The sequence below is a fragment of the Sorex araneus genome, chromosome 1 (genome assembly GCF_027595985.1).
Source record: "Sorex araneus isolate mSorAra2 chromosome 1, mSorAra2.pri, whole genome shotgun sequence".
In the NCBI taxonomy this organism is placed as follows: domain Eukaryota; kingdom Metazoa; phylum Chordata; class Mammalia; order Eulipotyphla; family Soricidae; genus Sorex; species Sorex araneus.
In genome coordinates, this window is record NC_073302.1 from 31,748,713 (window position 1) to 31,763,853 (window position 15,141).

Here is a 15,141-nt window from a genome sequence, read left to right on the forward strand (position 1 = left end):
ATCCAAATGCAAGCTCATCCTTATTAACCCAGAGTCCAGCAGAATCATCTTCTAATAATGAATTTTGTTCTATCATTTTTTTCTCTTCATTAATCCATAAATTAGCCTTGGGAATATTATAAATTTTTATAATACTTTTATTTAAGGTGTAGTATAATCTTTATTTTAATGTGTCCTTTTATTTTTACGTTCTAGGATAAAATAAAAGTACAGCTTTATTTTAATGACAATGACTTTTGAATATAATCTATGTTGCTGTCACAAAACTAAATACTCTGAGCTCCATATAGGATAGATGCGTTTGTGTTCATAAATGTTTCTGTCATTGAATATTTGCACTTACTACATCTCCCTCTGTAAACGCTAATTTGAGTTTTCACATCATCACTTTTCACTCATTTCAGATAAAAATGTTGAAAATAAATGGTTGTTTTATAACTCCTGTTGGGAAGTTTATTTGTGATTTAATTAACAGAATTCAGTTGATATTACTAGAAAGAACAAAAAAAGTACTCCACATCTTTACCTCTCTGTGAAAATATTATCCAGAAGTATAAAGTCTCTTTGCTACAGAGTAAATTGGCTTCCAATTGTGGAAGTGTTTTGCTACTATTACTATCATTCTTTTCCAGAACTACTTTCTTCTTATCAAAAACTGAAATGCTGAACCCATCAAACACCATTCTGTGCCTCCCACCTATACCCCAGCACTTAGTGACCATTACGCTATTTTCAATTTCTGTAAATTGTAATATTCTATGGTTCTTACTTATAATAAATAATAAAGTATTATTTATATACCATAGTATTATTTATAATATAAATATTTATATCTACACATTATGTATTATAATTATATATTATATATTATCATATAATATAATTATATATAATATATTTTTTGTAATTTATTTTCATCACTGTCACTGTCATCCCGTTGCTCATCGATTTGTTCGAGCAGGCACCAGTAACGTCTCTCATTGTAAGACTTATTTGTTACTGTTTTTGGCATATCCAATATGCCATGAGTAGCTTGCCAGACTCTGCCATGCGGGCGTGATACTTTCGGTAGCTTGCCAGGCTGTTCGAGAGGGGCAGAAGAATTGAACACGGGTCGGCCACATGAAAGGTGAATGCCCTACCACTGTGCTATCGCTCTAGCCCATAATATAATATATATTTATAAATAATAATAAAGTCACTGTCACTGTCACTGTCATCCCATTGCTCATCGATTTGTTCGAGCGGGCACCAGTAATATCTCTCATTGAGAGACTTATTATTACTGTTTTTGGCATATCCAATATGCACGGGTAGCTTGCCAGGCTCTGCCGTAGCTTGTCGGGCTCTCCGAGAGGGGAGGAGGAATCAAACACAGGTTGATCGTGAAAGGCGAATGCCCAACTGCCATGCTATCACTCCAGCAATAATAAAGTATTATTTATATTTATATAATAAAGTATTATTTATAATAAAGTATTTGTCTTTGTGTAACTTGCATATTTCACCTAGCATGCTGTCTTCAAGGTCTTCCAAGCTGCATTGACATAATTTGCATTATGTGACATAATTTGCAATATATTTTTAAAAATATTTAAATTAAGGAAAAATTACAAAGTATATTATGGTATAAATAAAACAATTTTTGTTTCTCCCTTTTCTAATCCCTTTACTGTCTGATAATATATTGTTAGCTGTTGGGTCAAAACTTGTATGTTAAAGGAAAAGGATAAATTTTTATCTTTATTATCCGTCTATATCTTTTTGGGGGGTCACACCTGTATGTTAAAGAAACTTGTATGTTAAAGAAAAAGGAGAAACTTTTTGTCTTTATTATCAGTCTATTTTATTTTTGGGGTCACACCTGGAGATGCACAGGGGTTACTCCTGGCTCTTAACTCAGGAATTACCCCTGGCGGTGCTCAGGGGACCATATGGGGTGCTGGGAATCGAACTCGGGTCAGCTGCGTGCAAGGCAAACACCCCACCCGCTGTACTATTGTTCCAGCCCCTATTTTCAGTCTATTATATAGTGTTTTTCTGAAATTACTTAGGCAATATGGTAAATTTAAAGTTTTGAATTATTCTACATTAGCAATAAGATTTTATTGAGTACTATAAACTATAAATTGAATACTATATCTTATTGAATACTATAAAACTGTATATTGAATACTATAAACTCAAAAACTCAAGTAAATATTAACTCAAAAGCTTAAATAAATATAAATGTGCAACAGAGAGCAAGCAATTGGAGACCATCTTCTGAACAAATATTGCAATATTAAATTTCCCTACTTGTTTATTTATATAAGTTGATATTTAACCTGTTGTAGGCACATGAAAAAATTTTGCAACTAATTCACCTTTTAATAACGTCAAAAATGATTGAGAATATACTGTTATAAATATTCCTCCAGTGATCATCTGCATTAGTGTTCTAGGCAAACAGAAAGAGAATGATGGTGGACTGTGCAATAACCTTTCCCCTTGAGAAGTTAACCTAATTCTACTTAACATTTTGGGTTTCATATGAGAACATATCTCTAACTCAAATTTTGAAGTAGTAAGATTTAACAAATAAAAAGTATTTGCTTTCACATCTTCCTTGGAAATCCCTGATTGAGTGATCACATTGCAACCATATTTTTCCCCCACTGTCATAATGTGCCTACTACTAAGTAAATTCAAAAATTTCTAAGTATAGTAATCTCTAATAAATAGATTTTATTGAGTCAGAGTAGTTATTATATAATCTATCTTATATGTCTTGACCTCCTGATAGTTGGTCCTTTATTTGATACATTTTTCTTTGTCTTTTTTTTTTTTTTGGTGTCATGGTCAAAAGTGCTTAGGGCTTACAGGAGACTATATATGATGCCAGGAATTAAATCAAGGTTGACTAAATGCAACACAAAAATCTCATCCATTATACTATACCTATAATTCCTGATACATTCTGTAAGAAAATATAGACTAATTCATATGTTCAAAGGTGATTTTACAAACTGGTAAAGGAAAACATAACGTGGAAGCTGAACTATAGTTACAGAGAACTACCTGAGGATGAGAGAAACAGGTAAGATGCTTGCGTTATGAAAATTTTATTGGAGTTTGACTCTCTGAATCACATATGGTCTCCAAAGCATTACTAGGATTGATCCCTGAGCACAGAGCCAGGAGGAAGTCCTAAGCACAGTCAAGTGTGGCCCAAATCTCCACAGGAAAGAGGAGGAGAGGGGAAGGGAAGGGAGAGAAGAGGTAGGGGGAAGAAGAGAGGACGGGGGAAATTACCTTGTATAATATTAATTTTTCCATCCTCCAACTTTTTAATAAATTCTAGTTGAAAAGTCAGGTAAACTCTAATAGAGTGAAAGGGTGAAATATTTGATTTAGATGTATATTGATTTTGATTTCATGATCAGGTTTGGTATCAGTAGTCCAATTTTGAGTGTAAATACTACTTTTTGGTTTTGTTTTTGAGTTAACATATCCCCACATTTACCTGTGTGTGCAAAATGATTCTTGACTTTATAGTCACTTTGATGATAGTAAACTGTCCCATCTTGAAAAAGAATGGACACTATCTTTGCTTTGCTTTTTAATAAAAGGCATCCTGCCTGAATGTTTGAGAGTATGTTAGCAGAGTATAATTTGTTTTACATAAATAGGAATATTTTTGTTGACAAAAAGTAAATTCTAAATGTGTAACTTGCTGTCAACTGAAATATAGTTGTTAGTTAAATAATATGTCTAGATGATAAACTCATTTCAGGCATTTTCCCTCATAGCAGTGCAGCTTTTATTTATTAAATGTTTAAACCTCTTAAGTAAATGAATAAATGCACTGACTGAAAATGAATATGAAAACTATATTTGAGATAAGAAACTGAAAACACAACCTAGTTTTCAATGAATTTATGTAGTTATATTTATTTTTTTGGCTGGCAGAGGTTTTTAAGAAATAATCAACACAAATTTGAACTCTTGAAAAATTTTTAAAGTGAAATTTGACTTCAATTTTGAACATTTTGTCAAAGAAATTACATATAACCATTTATTTCGCTAAGTAAAATCTGTAATTCAGGAAACACTGACATATTTATCTGTGTATTTTCATTTTTCAATTATTAAGAACGAATGGTAAAAATCTGCTAAACTTAAGAATATGCAATATAGCGATAAGGATTCATTTATTACTTTTCCTTACGTAATAAAGAATAAAGCTATTTAAATTCAGAACATGTTCCTATAAGAAAAATTTCGGGGACATATAAGCAATTGTTTCAAACATATACACTGGTTATAGTCATTATAAGTAAACTAAGTAGAACTATTCTAAGCATATGGAAAAGTTAAAGCAAACTATTACCTACTTTTAAGATCTAAGTGGAAAATCGAGAGCACAAATAACTCACTAACAGTGTAAACTTCTTAACTAAAAGACTTATACTTGATCCACGGATTTGTGCCACGGACTTCAAAGGGTGGCTCGGAGCTGTAGATGTGACAGCCTAGCTCCTCCACGGGCGGCTCAGGGTCGGACGTGGCAAACTGCGTGGCATCCTCAATTTCTTTCTTCACTTCGGCATCGATTTCCTTGAACTCTTCCATACTGGCGAGATTGCTGTTCACCATTCTATCCTTGAGAAGCATGATGGGATCACTCTTGCGCCGGACTTTCTGGATTTCTTCCCGGGTCCGGTAACTGACTCCGGGATCACTCATGCTGTGTCCATGGTAACGGTAGGTCAGCAGCTCCATCACGATGGGCCCCTTTCCGGATCGACAGTAGGCGGCTGCAAACTTGGTCGCCTCCCGGACACATAAGACATCCATCCCATCGACCCGCAGTCCTGGGATGAAGTGCCCTCTCTTGTAGTAATCCGTGCTGGCCGCCGCCCTCTCCACGGACGTCCCCATCCCATAACGGTTATTCTCACAGATGAAGAGACAGGGCAGCTTCCACAGAGCCGCCATGTTGTACGCCTCAAAGAGCTGGCCCTGGTTGGCAGCGCCATCGCCGTATAAAGTCAAACAGACCTCATCGGTCCCGTTATACTTGCAGGCCAGCGCAATCCCGGTCCCCAGCGGCACTTGGGCCCCCACGATGCCGTTGCCCCCGTAGAAGTTGTCACAGTACATGTGCATGGAGCCCCCCTTGCCCTTGGCGCAGCCTCCTCTTCGGCCCGTGAGCTCGGCGAGGATCTGCCGGACACTCAGGCCCCGCGTGAAGGCGTAGCCGTGAGCCCGGTAGGCCGTGATGAGGTGGTCGGTGGGCTCGATGCCGGCCTCCAGGCCCACGCAGCAAGCCTCCTGCCCGTCGTACAGGTGACAGAAGCCCCGGATAATCTTCTGCTTGTACAGCTGGTCCGCCTTTAGCTCCATTCTGCGCACGGTCTGCATCACCCTGTAGTACTTCAGCCCGTCCTCCTTGGTGAGCGTGGCTGTGACCGGAGGGCCTTCTTCCAGCCGGTAAAGGTCACATTTCTTAATGTCAAACGTAGCATCGTTTGCGAAGTTGCTGGAGGCCACCAGCACTCTGCTCGTGGGCCTCGGGGAGATGCCTGACAACACGCGGAAGACAACGGCGAGCATCTTCCTCTGCAGTTTTGTGTGGGAGCGGCGGCAAAGATGGCGGATGTCTCCCAACATCCCTTGCGGCACTATGGGGCGGGGCGGGGGGAGGCGTTCCCCATCGCCTTCAGGTGCTACAGAATAACATTTTTTTTTCATTTTTAAGAACATCTTTTTGATAGGCAAGAGGAAATTTTTCTTTCCATAAAAAATTGCAATGTTCTAGAAATAAGATTTTGTAAGTGTGTCTTTGCTGAAGTTAAAGTTTTATCAAATAGTTATACAAGTAGTTTTTATTATTTAGATAGCACTGAGCTTTGAGTGATGGCAAACTAATACGGTAGTTAAGCTGTGAGTTTGGACCTTACCTAGAGTTTAACTCCATGTTCGTGATTACTAGTTGCGTGGCTTTGGAAAATTGCATAATTCATCTGATCTTTGGTTACCTTTGGCAAATATACATATCATAACTACACGTATATAACTGCATATAATATATATAACAAATACAACTCCCCCAAAGAAAAGGAACTATTAATTACGTTATTTTGATGTAAAACATTTACTATAAAAGTGTTCAAAGAGTCACTCTTTGGGGCTAGAGAAATAGCACAGCGGGTAGGGCGTTTGCCTTGCACGCAGCCGACCTGTGTTTGATTCCTAGCATCCCATATGGTCCCTGAGCACTGCCAGGGGCTAATTCCTGAGTGCAGAGCCAGGAGTAACCCCTGTGCATCGCCAGGTGTGACCGAAAAAGCAACAGAGTCACTCTTTGATCTTTGTCCCAAGCCATGTTCAAATAAAATTTTTGAATATTAAAAGAACTACATTTTAAATAAATTATTCATGAATTCATCATTTCATATTTCTGTTTGCTATCATTAATTAATATCGTGGATTTAAAATCATGATTAGGGCTTTGGTAATAAATCCCAGTACTGAAACATGATTCTTCTTTTTGTCTTATGATGATTTAAGTTAAAATTATACGTAATCTGGGGCCGGAGTGATAGCACAGCGGGTAGGGCGTTTGCCTTGCACACGGCCGACCCGGGTTCGATCCCCGGCATCCCATATGGTCCCCCAAGCACCGCCAGGAGTAATTCCTGAGTGCAAAGCCAGGAGTAACCCCTGAGCATCGCTGGGTGTGACCCAAAAAGCAAAAAAAAAAAAAAAAAAATTATACGTAATCTTTCTAACCCATGTACTTGTAAATTTAAATGTATAAAATGAACTTGATACTCTAAAAGGCATTTATAAAAAGAGGTGAGCTATATAATTCATTAAGCACATGTTAGTATATTATAAATACTCAATGCAAATAGCTAAAAGAAAATAAGTAGTCAGTGACTGTTCATAGTGCCTTCTATTTTAGACTCATATTTACAAAAATAACTTCTAACAGATTTTTATGGATAATATTAATAAATTAGTCAGAACCTTATTATTCTTGCCAAGATATTTTTTATCCATTGAAAATTTTAAGTTACATGAATTGATAATAAAAATTTGGAGAATAAATTCTATTTTCATAGTTTCATAATATAAAACATGATTCCTAATTAAAGTAATTATTAAGGATTTAATTATTTGTAATAGAGCAGTCATAACTACCCAATGTATGATTTAAAAAGGAAGTTCCTACTGGTAACAGAGAAGAAAAATATAATATCAGGAAAAGAGAGGAGTGAATAAGCCAGCAAAACTGACCCAGAAACTGAGAATTGAGTATGTTACCAGTAAAATTATTTTGCTACAGATAAATAGTTTCTGACATTTGCTATCCCCAAGGATGCTAGGCATTGAAGTGTGGGTTTTAAGCAAGTTTTCAGTTTTCTAAATAACTGCTGTCAGTCATTCAGTTATTGGATAGGTTCTATATCCTCTCTACTCCTATTCTGGATATCCTCCCATTGAGTTACATTAAAATCACTTGTTTTTGAAAATACTACACAGATGTATGGAATTATTAAAGATCAAATTAAAAAATTATACATGTACTGCAATTGTGTATCTGTGTACATGTATACATATACACAACACAGCATTAGTGTTTGGTTTAGTGGGTGAAGATCAATGTGCCCTTATTTGACTCAGAAGCCACAAAAGAAGAAATTAAAATTTTTGTGTACAACTCCCATGGGGAGGGAGGGAATAGACATATGTATATATAAATATGTGTATATGTATATGTGTACATATGTATAAAATCAGGGCTTAAATATAATTGAAAATAAGACATAATTGAAACTTTTGTAAAAATAAAGTGTCTGTAAAGATGTTATTATAATGAAACAGTGTAATTGTATCTGCTGAAAGTAGGAGTGAGGTCATGTTAATATAAACAATTACTATTAGGTTAAATTATTTTGCAGATATAAAAAAACTCTCAATAGATGTTCTATTTTTATTTCTTATCTTCTTTGTAATAATTTTTTATTTGTTGCTTCATAGTTCTATACTGTATTATTATGTTATGAAATCAGAAATTTTGGGATACACATTTCTTAGTTGCAGTTCACCAACCAGAGATGGTCATCATTGATAATGTAGAGCTCATAGCTTTACAGCTATTTCCACTTAAAATATTTAATTTGACAATAATACCTTCACAGATGAAAAATAATATATGCCAAATATTTATAGATACCATGCCAGGGTCAAGGGAACTGATTGAATTAGTATTCTGAGATTGTAGTTTCCTTTAGTTTCTGTTTTCTGCAAGGTGTTTTCAAGACATGGATCAAACAGGTCCTTAGCATATTTTTCCAAGAAAAAGTATTCTGAAATTCCGCTTTAGCTAACTCACCCAAGTTCCAACATGGTACCAAAACTGAATTTCTATATAAAATTTACCCCCTAGTAAAAATACAATTCTCCAAATGACTCTCTTTTGCTGGATTAAATCTCAGCTACTCTAACATCTTTTAGTTAGAGGAACATAAGCTCAAGAAGTACGTGCTTTTAAAGACTCAAAAGAGAATATTTCTTTGACACAGGTAGCCTGGACATAGGCAACTGTTAAGCTACATTGCTATTAATACTTTAGCTAGATTTGCTAAAGAATGAAGATCAGATTTAACTTAAACACCATTTCATAAAAGTTAAAAGAAATGTTTTCTAGCATTTGTTCTGGGTGTGAAATTATAAGCTTCCATCAATGTTTAATTTCCTTTCTAAAAAAGTATAATCCTTACAAAAATGGTTACCACACCCTAATAGATTGTGATGATGTGAATAAGCAAATGAATTGGAAACTGTGAACAGGATTAATGAAAAGCTTAGTGTTCTGTTACCTTGAGATTGTGATAAAGGGGAATGATTACTACCCATAGGACTAAAGTTGAAGAGAAGGGAGTAGTTACTGGAACAGAGACCAACCTGTGTAAAGCTGACAATGAAAGACATTGAGGGAACCAAGAAAAAACACTTCCTTTCTTTTCTTTCTGGATGTTCTGTCAGTAAAGGATAGAAAGCAAGCAAGGTGGTTAAATCATTGCAACGGTATTAACTTCTTTAGACAAGAGCAGAGTGAAAAAAAGGTAGAGAGGGTGAAAAGTGATTCATCTCACTACCAAAGAGAAGCTTTAGTCCAAACTGTCAGGCCCAGATTGCAATCCAGCATGTTAAGTATTGGAATTAATCAAGTAGTTCTGCAGACAGTAGCTGAGAAGTTATCTACAAGTGTATACAGAATACAGCTTGAAATACAAAGCCAAGCAGACATTGCAACAAATGTCATCATTAACAGTATTGGCAGAAAGGCAGATTCTAACAATGAGTCACATAGTCATGCAACAGAAAAAAAAATATATGATGTGGGGCAACCCCATGTCATTCTTTCTAGATAGTTCAACACACATAACTATTTTTGAGTCATGGGGGAAATACAGCTAGCATAAAGAAATATTTAAAAATTAATTTACATTGCCTGTCTGGGTGCAATAAAATGAATTTATTCAAACATGGCTGGAAGCAGTGAAAATCACTAATCCCCTCTGGAAACAATATGTAACAAGGGTTCTAAAATGTTCATACACTTTGACTAGAAATAACAACTTTTATTAGATATTCCATCATATTTATTTCTAATAAAAATGTGTTTAGTAAATAACACTGCTGAAAGCGTTCAATGTAGACCTTTGGGAGGAGATGCTGATTTTGCTACCTTTGCAGCCCTATTGGATGGAGATTATAGAGATTCTTTAGTCTAGCAGTGCTGTGAGTGAAAAATAGAACACTAGCTTATGTCGAGGAGATAAAATAATGCTCAGAGCAAATGCCAGATGATAACACTTTAAAAAAGTTTATCAATGAAGGCAACCTTAAGAACTGTATAAGGAACTGACTGAGCCTCATGAACAAAAATGCAACGGAATTAGAAAAGAGCATATCCAGGGCTAGAGAGAAGTACAACAGTTAGGGCCTTTGGCTTGCATTTGGTAGATCCGGGTTAGATTCCTGGCACCACATATGGTCCCCCCAGATCTGCCAGAAGTGATACCTAAATTTAGAATCAGGATTAAGCCCTGAGCAAAATTATGGCCAAAAAACAAAAAGTGAAAAACAAAAACAAAGGAAGAGAGAGAGAGAGAGAGAGAGAGAGAGAGAGAGAGAGAGAGAGAGAGAAAGAGGAGAGTATCTGATGAACAAAAGGCAAGCATATTTCGAAAAATAGCAAAACAGCAGTAGTTCCTAGTACAAAACATTTGACATGATGCTAGGGGAGGGGGGAGAAAAGAAAGATTCGCTTAATTGCAGTTAGGGGACAGGGAAAGCTATGACTAAATTTATCAATAGGGAGGATTATAACACTCATTCCAGTTTGTAAGAGGTCTGATCTGTGAATGTGATTGGAAATCTTTGATAAAGAAAGGGACTTGTGACAGAGTATGTTAGGATTAAAAACTTGGTGCCTGGTGTAGCCAAAGTCATCGGTAGAAACGTTTAAGACAATAACATGCTCAAAATTGGTTTGCAATGACCCATTTGGGGGGAGGGGCACTTCCTGAAAGTAAAATCACCTTAATTCCAAATTCTTAGGAAGACTTTGATCAGAAGGAAACGTTAGGGAGCATAACACAAGTGATTATAACTTCCCTCAGACTCAAGAAAGAAAAAAAAAAGATTAAACCAGACGGTAAAATATACTCTTAGTAAAAGAGTAGAAAGCTCAAGGACCTTGCAGCCATAATAGGTCAGAAATCAAATTTTAGCTCTTTGATATTAGAGAGTTGCTGTCTTCCAGGCTTTTCTCCATTTTTTTTCACCTACTCTTAGATTTTGGGCCACACCCACACCCAAGCATTTCTTCATTAACAATAAAAATGACGAAAAATAATTGCTTGGATCCTGAGAGATAGTTCAGCCAGCCGGACACCTGCCTTGCACACAGAAGATCCAGTTTTGATTCCAGCAGCCCCTATGGTCCCTGGAGAGCACCAGGAGTGATCTCTGACTAAGGAGCCAAGAGAAAGCACTGAGCACTGCTGGGTATGGCCCATCCCCTTCCAGAAATAGAATAAATAAAAAGCAATCAACAACAAAAACTAAAACAACCCTGAGTATTGTCTTATATGAAAACATTTTATGAAATTTGATCTATATACCAGTTAACAAATATAACTATGCAAACAGCAGCTCTGAATCTCTGAATCACTGCTAATTGTTATTTATTAAATGTTATATTTAAAATCTTTAATCCTCTCCACTGCCTTTCCGGAAGATGTCATAAATCCTTCGGGATGTCGGAGGGCAGTCATCCTGGTCTTGCAGTTGGCGAAGGACAGGCAAGCATTGTGAATACTTTTCTCGGCCTCTGCTGCATTGGCTAACACTGCTGCTCTTCTCTCTTTGAGGTCTTCCTTTATCGCATCTCTGCACAGCTTTGTGAGCTCAGACATTAGCTTGTGGTTGCCTGAGGCTCTTGGCAAACCACATTGACGAATGAGCTCAAGAGTTTCCAAAGACAGGCGTGTGCTTGTGGCTTTCTCACTCTCGACATTCTTAGCACAGTCATGAAGGTGCTGAACCAGTCAATCTTATTCCTCGTCGATGTTGTCAAGGACGGCATCTTCCCACGTTGCTGCAATAGTGCCAAAGAGCGCCCAGTTGGTGGTCATTCTGGGAGTTGCTTTCTTAGACTTAAATTTTTCAGACTTTTCTCCCCGCTCTGTGAAGTAGAATTTTGCACGAAGAAGATAGTGGTCCGTCCCATTTGGAATTTTGGGACAACAGCAACATCAGTCAGGCCAAACCTTCGATTGAATATGATGTGGTCAATTTCATTGCAGAACTGTCCACCAGGAGACTCTCATGTCCAGCGTTTAGATTCGGCTTTCTGGAACTGTGAGTTACCATCGATGGTCTTGGTCAACATGATGAATTCAGACAGTCTCTCGGCCTGATCGTTCCATTTAGGCCATGGGTCCCAATGTGGAGTTCCTCGGGTGACCTTCTTGGACCTATATTGGCATTAAAATCACCAACAATGATCTTGTAGAAGGTGTGGTCTTCTTTATAGAACTTCTCCATTTCTATGTAGAACCTCTCAATTTCTTCTTCATTGTAGTTGGAAGTTGGTGCATAGATGGCGAAGATAGAAACTGCAGGCAGTGAGCCACATCTATTCAAGCATAGTCATCCGATTCGGGTTGTTAGGCATTTGAATGAATCAATGCTCATGGCCAAGTTCGTGCAGACAAGGACACCAACGCCACCGACGCCTCTGTTGTTGCATGTTTTAGGAACAATTCTTCTCCAGTGTCGAAAATAGCGTGATGTGATTGATGTCTTCTTGTTTCAGTCAGACCAATGATGCCGTACTTGATCTTCTGCGCTTGTACCATCAGGTCCTCGATGGATGAGGATTATTCATGACTTCTACTCGGATGCCTTTGACAGCCATGTCCACCTGCCCACATACCAAATTCTGCAGGATGGATATGTCGTTCCCAACGTTCTCCCTTCTGAAATCCGACACACCACATCGTTGGTAAAGACTCGAACAGCACCTGGTCTGGAGAAGGTCAGACCCGAACACCTGAAGAATCTGCCACCAGTACTCATCAATACACCGGCTCAACTCTTCACACGCTACCTGTCTGAATGCAATGTTCCATCTCAGTGGAAAACCAGTAGAACCATTCTGTTATAAAAGAAGGGAGACATCCATGACATCGGCAACTATCGCCCAATCTGCCTGCTGTCTGTCATCTACAAGTTGTTCACTCGTGTCATCCTAAATAGAATAGGCAGAACACTAGACGAAGGACAACCATGCGAGCAAGCCAGGTTCCGAAGGGGCTTCAGCACGATAGACCATATCCACACAGTGACCAAACTCATTGAAGTTTTGCAAGAGTTCAAGATGCCACTCTGTCTAACGTTCATGGACTTAAAGAAGGCCTTCGATTCTGTTGAGACTGAAGCAGTCATCAAAGCCCTAGCCAAAATGGACGTTCAAACTCAGTATATCAAAATCCTCCACGAGCTGTATTGTGGATTCACCACTAGGATCTCACCATTCTATAAGGAAGTGATTATTGACGTAAAGAGAGTGGTGCGGCAGGGTGATGCCATTTCACTGAAACTCTTCAGTGCCGCCCTCGAGAACATCATGTGATGACTGGAATGGGAAGGAATGAGAGTGAAGATAGACGGTTGGCAATTACACCACCTCCGCTTCGCTGATGACATCGTTCTCATAACACCAAACATTAGCCAAGCGGCACAAATGCTGGCAGACTTCGACCACGAGTGTGGAAAGGTCGGTTTGCAGCTGAATCTCAACAAGACGATGTTCATAAAAAACAAACTAGTCCCTGATGTTCTATTTTCTCTCAATGGAACGAACATCTCCGAATGCAGCAGCTATGTGCACCTGGGTCGAGAAATCAACATGAGGAACGACTTGGTGCCAGAACTGCGCAAGAGGAAGAAAGCAGCGGGAATGCCTTCAAGAGCATCGAAGAAGTGGTTAAGAGAACAAAGAACCTCCGACTCTGGGCACATCTTTTTGATTCCTAACCCTAACCCTAACCCTAGCCCTAACCCTAACCCTAACCTAACATATGCCTGCACTAACATATGCCTCAGAGACTGGGCCCTAAGCAAACAGGATGACAACGCTATTAGGGTATCCCAAAGAGGAATCGAAAGAGCTATGCTAGGAGTATCACGTCTCACTCAAGTGAGAGAAGGAATCCGGAGTTCTGACCTCAGTCGATGGTCAAGAACAAATCAGATGGGCCAGTCATGTAATGCGATTCAGAGACGACCATTGCACTAGAGCTGTTATGGACTGGATTCCTTGGGATGTCAGAAGACCTCATGGCCACCCACCAACTAGGTGGTTAGATTTCTTCGTCAAATCTCTAAATGAATGATTTGAGGCTCTTTCTGTTCCTGGAGCAAGCAAATATTATTGGGGTGCACTAGCACTCGACAGGGACAAATGGAGACGTTACTGGTGTCCACTCGAGCAAACCGAAGATTAATGGGATGACAAGTGTTACAATTGATTTAAAATCTTTGTTTTTTTATGAAATCCACAAACTAATTTTGGGCAAATAAAATATTTTTTCCAGAATTTAATTTTGATGTCTATTTATATTTTTCCTGTTAAATACACGACAACGCTGTTTCTTCCTTGGCCCTTATAAGCTCCAGTATTATGAGTGGGTAAGGAACACAGAGGACCTCAGCAGAAATTCTTGATAAAATTTACAGTGTAGAATAATATTGACATTAGAACAATTCCTCAGAATTTTGAGAAGTAGAAGAATAAAATGGGGAAGCAGAGGTATTGTTTTAACTTGGAGTAAATTAAATTCCTAATTTTCTAGTTCTTATGATGTATTAACATTAAGGTAAGTCAGGAAAAACCCTATGTAGCTTGTATTGCCTTCTCAAATGCTCTGCACATTTATTATAAAATTGAAAATGTGTTTTTTAAAATGGTATATTTGGGCTGAAGAGATAATATAGAGGTTAAGTGATTGCTTTTCAAGTTGGTAGAGTTCTGTCCCCAACACTCATATGATATCCCGAGCACCACCTGAGCACAGAACCAGGAGTAAACCCTGAATACTGCAAAGTGCATCCCACCTTCCAAAAACGGGTAAATTTATCTTCCCACTGGTGCATCTATAAAAACTTAGAACCTAAATTTTGTCACAGTCTGAAAATCCAAGATTATCACAAGATATTATCAAAAGTTTAGATAATAATGTATGTTAAGTCAGAATAAATTTAAAGCAGAAATTGGTATGGATTTTGTCATAAAATAAAAAATAAGCATTGTGACTTAAGGTCTGAACTCTGAACAAACTTGAAAGCTGACTAATCACTTCCCAAATTTCTAGAAAATTTCTCATTTAACAAAAGTCTATTTCATGGGTATTTCTTTCAGCAATAGGCCCTCTTTTGCAACATCTCAGAAGTTAAACTAAATTTAAACTTTGAATCAAGAAAAATGAAAGAAATCATGCAGACTGTATATATTAATATTATTACAGGAGATTATTATGATAATTCCCTTCTGAGACATGCCTGAGATCTTTC

General features: G+C 37.8%; 1 protein-coding gene across 1 annotated transcript; it reads right to left on the minus strand.

The window, feature by feature from the left end:
- Nucleotides 1-4,434: 4,434 nt before the first annotated feature.
- On the minus strand, nt 4,435-5,655 carry LOC101553989 (pyruvate dehydrogenase E1 component subunit alpha, somatic form, mitochondrial-like). The gene has a single exon (XM_055125110.1). It carries the CDS (start codon nt 5,653-5,655, stop codon nt 4,435-4,437), a length of 1,221 nt encoding a protein of 406 aa, XP_054981085.1.
- Nucleotides 5,656-15,141: the final 9,486 nt, after the last annotated feature.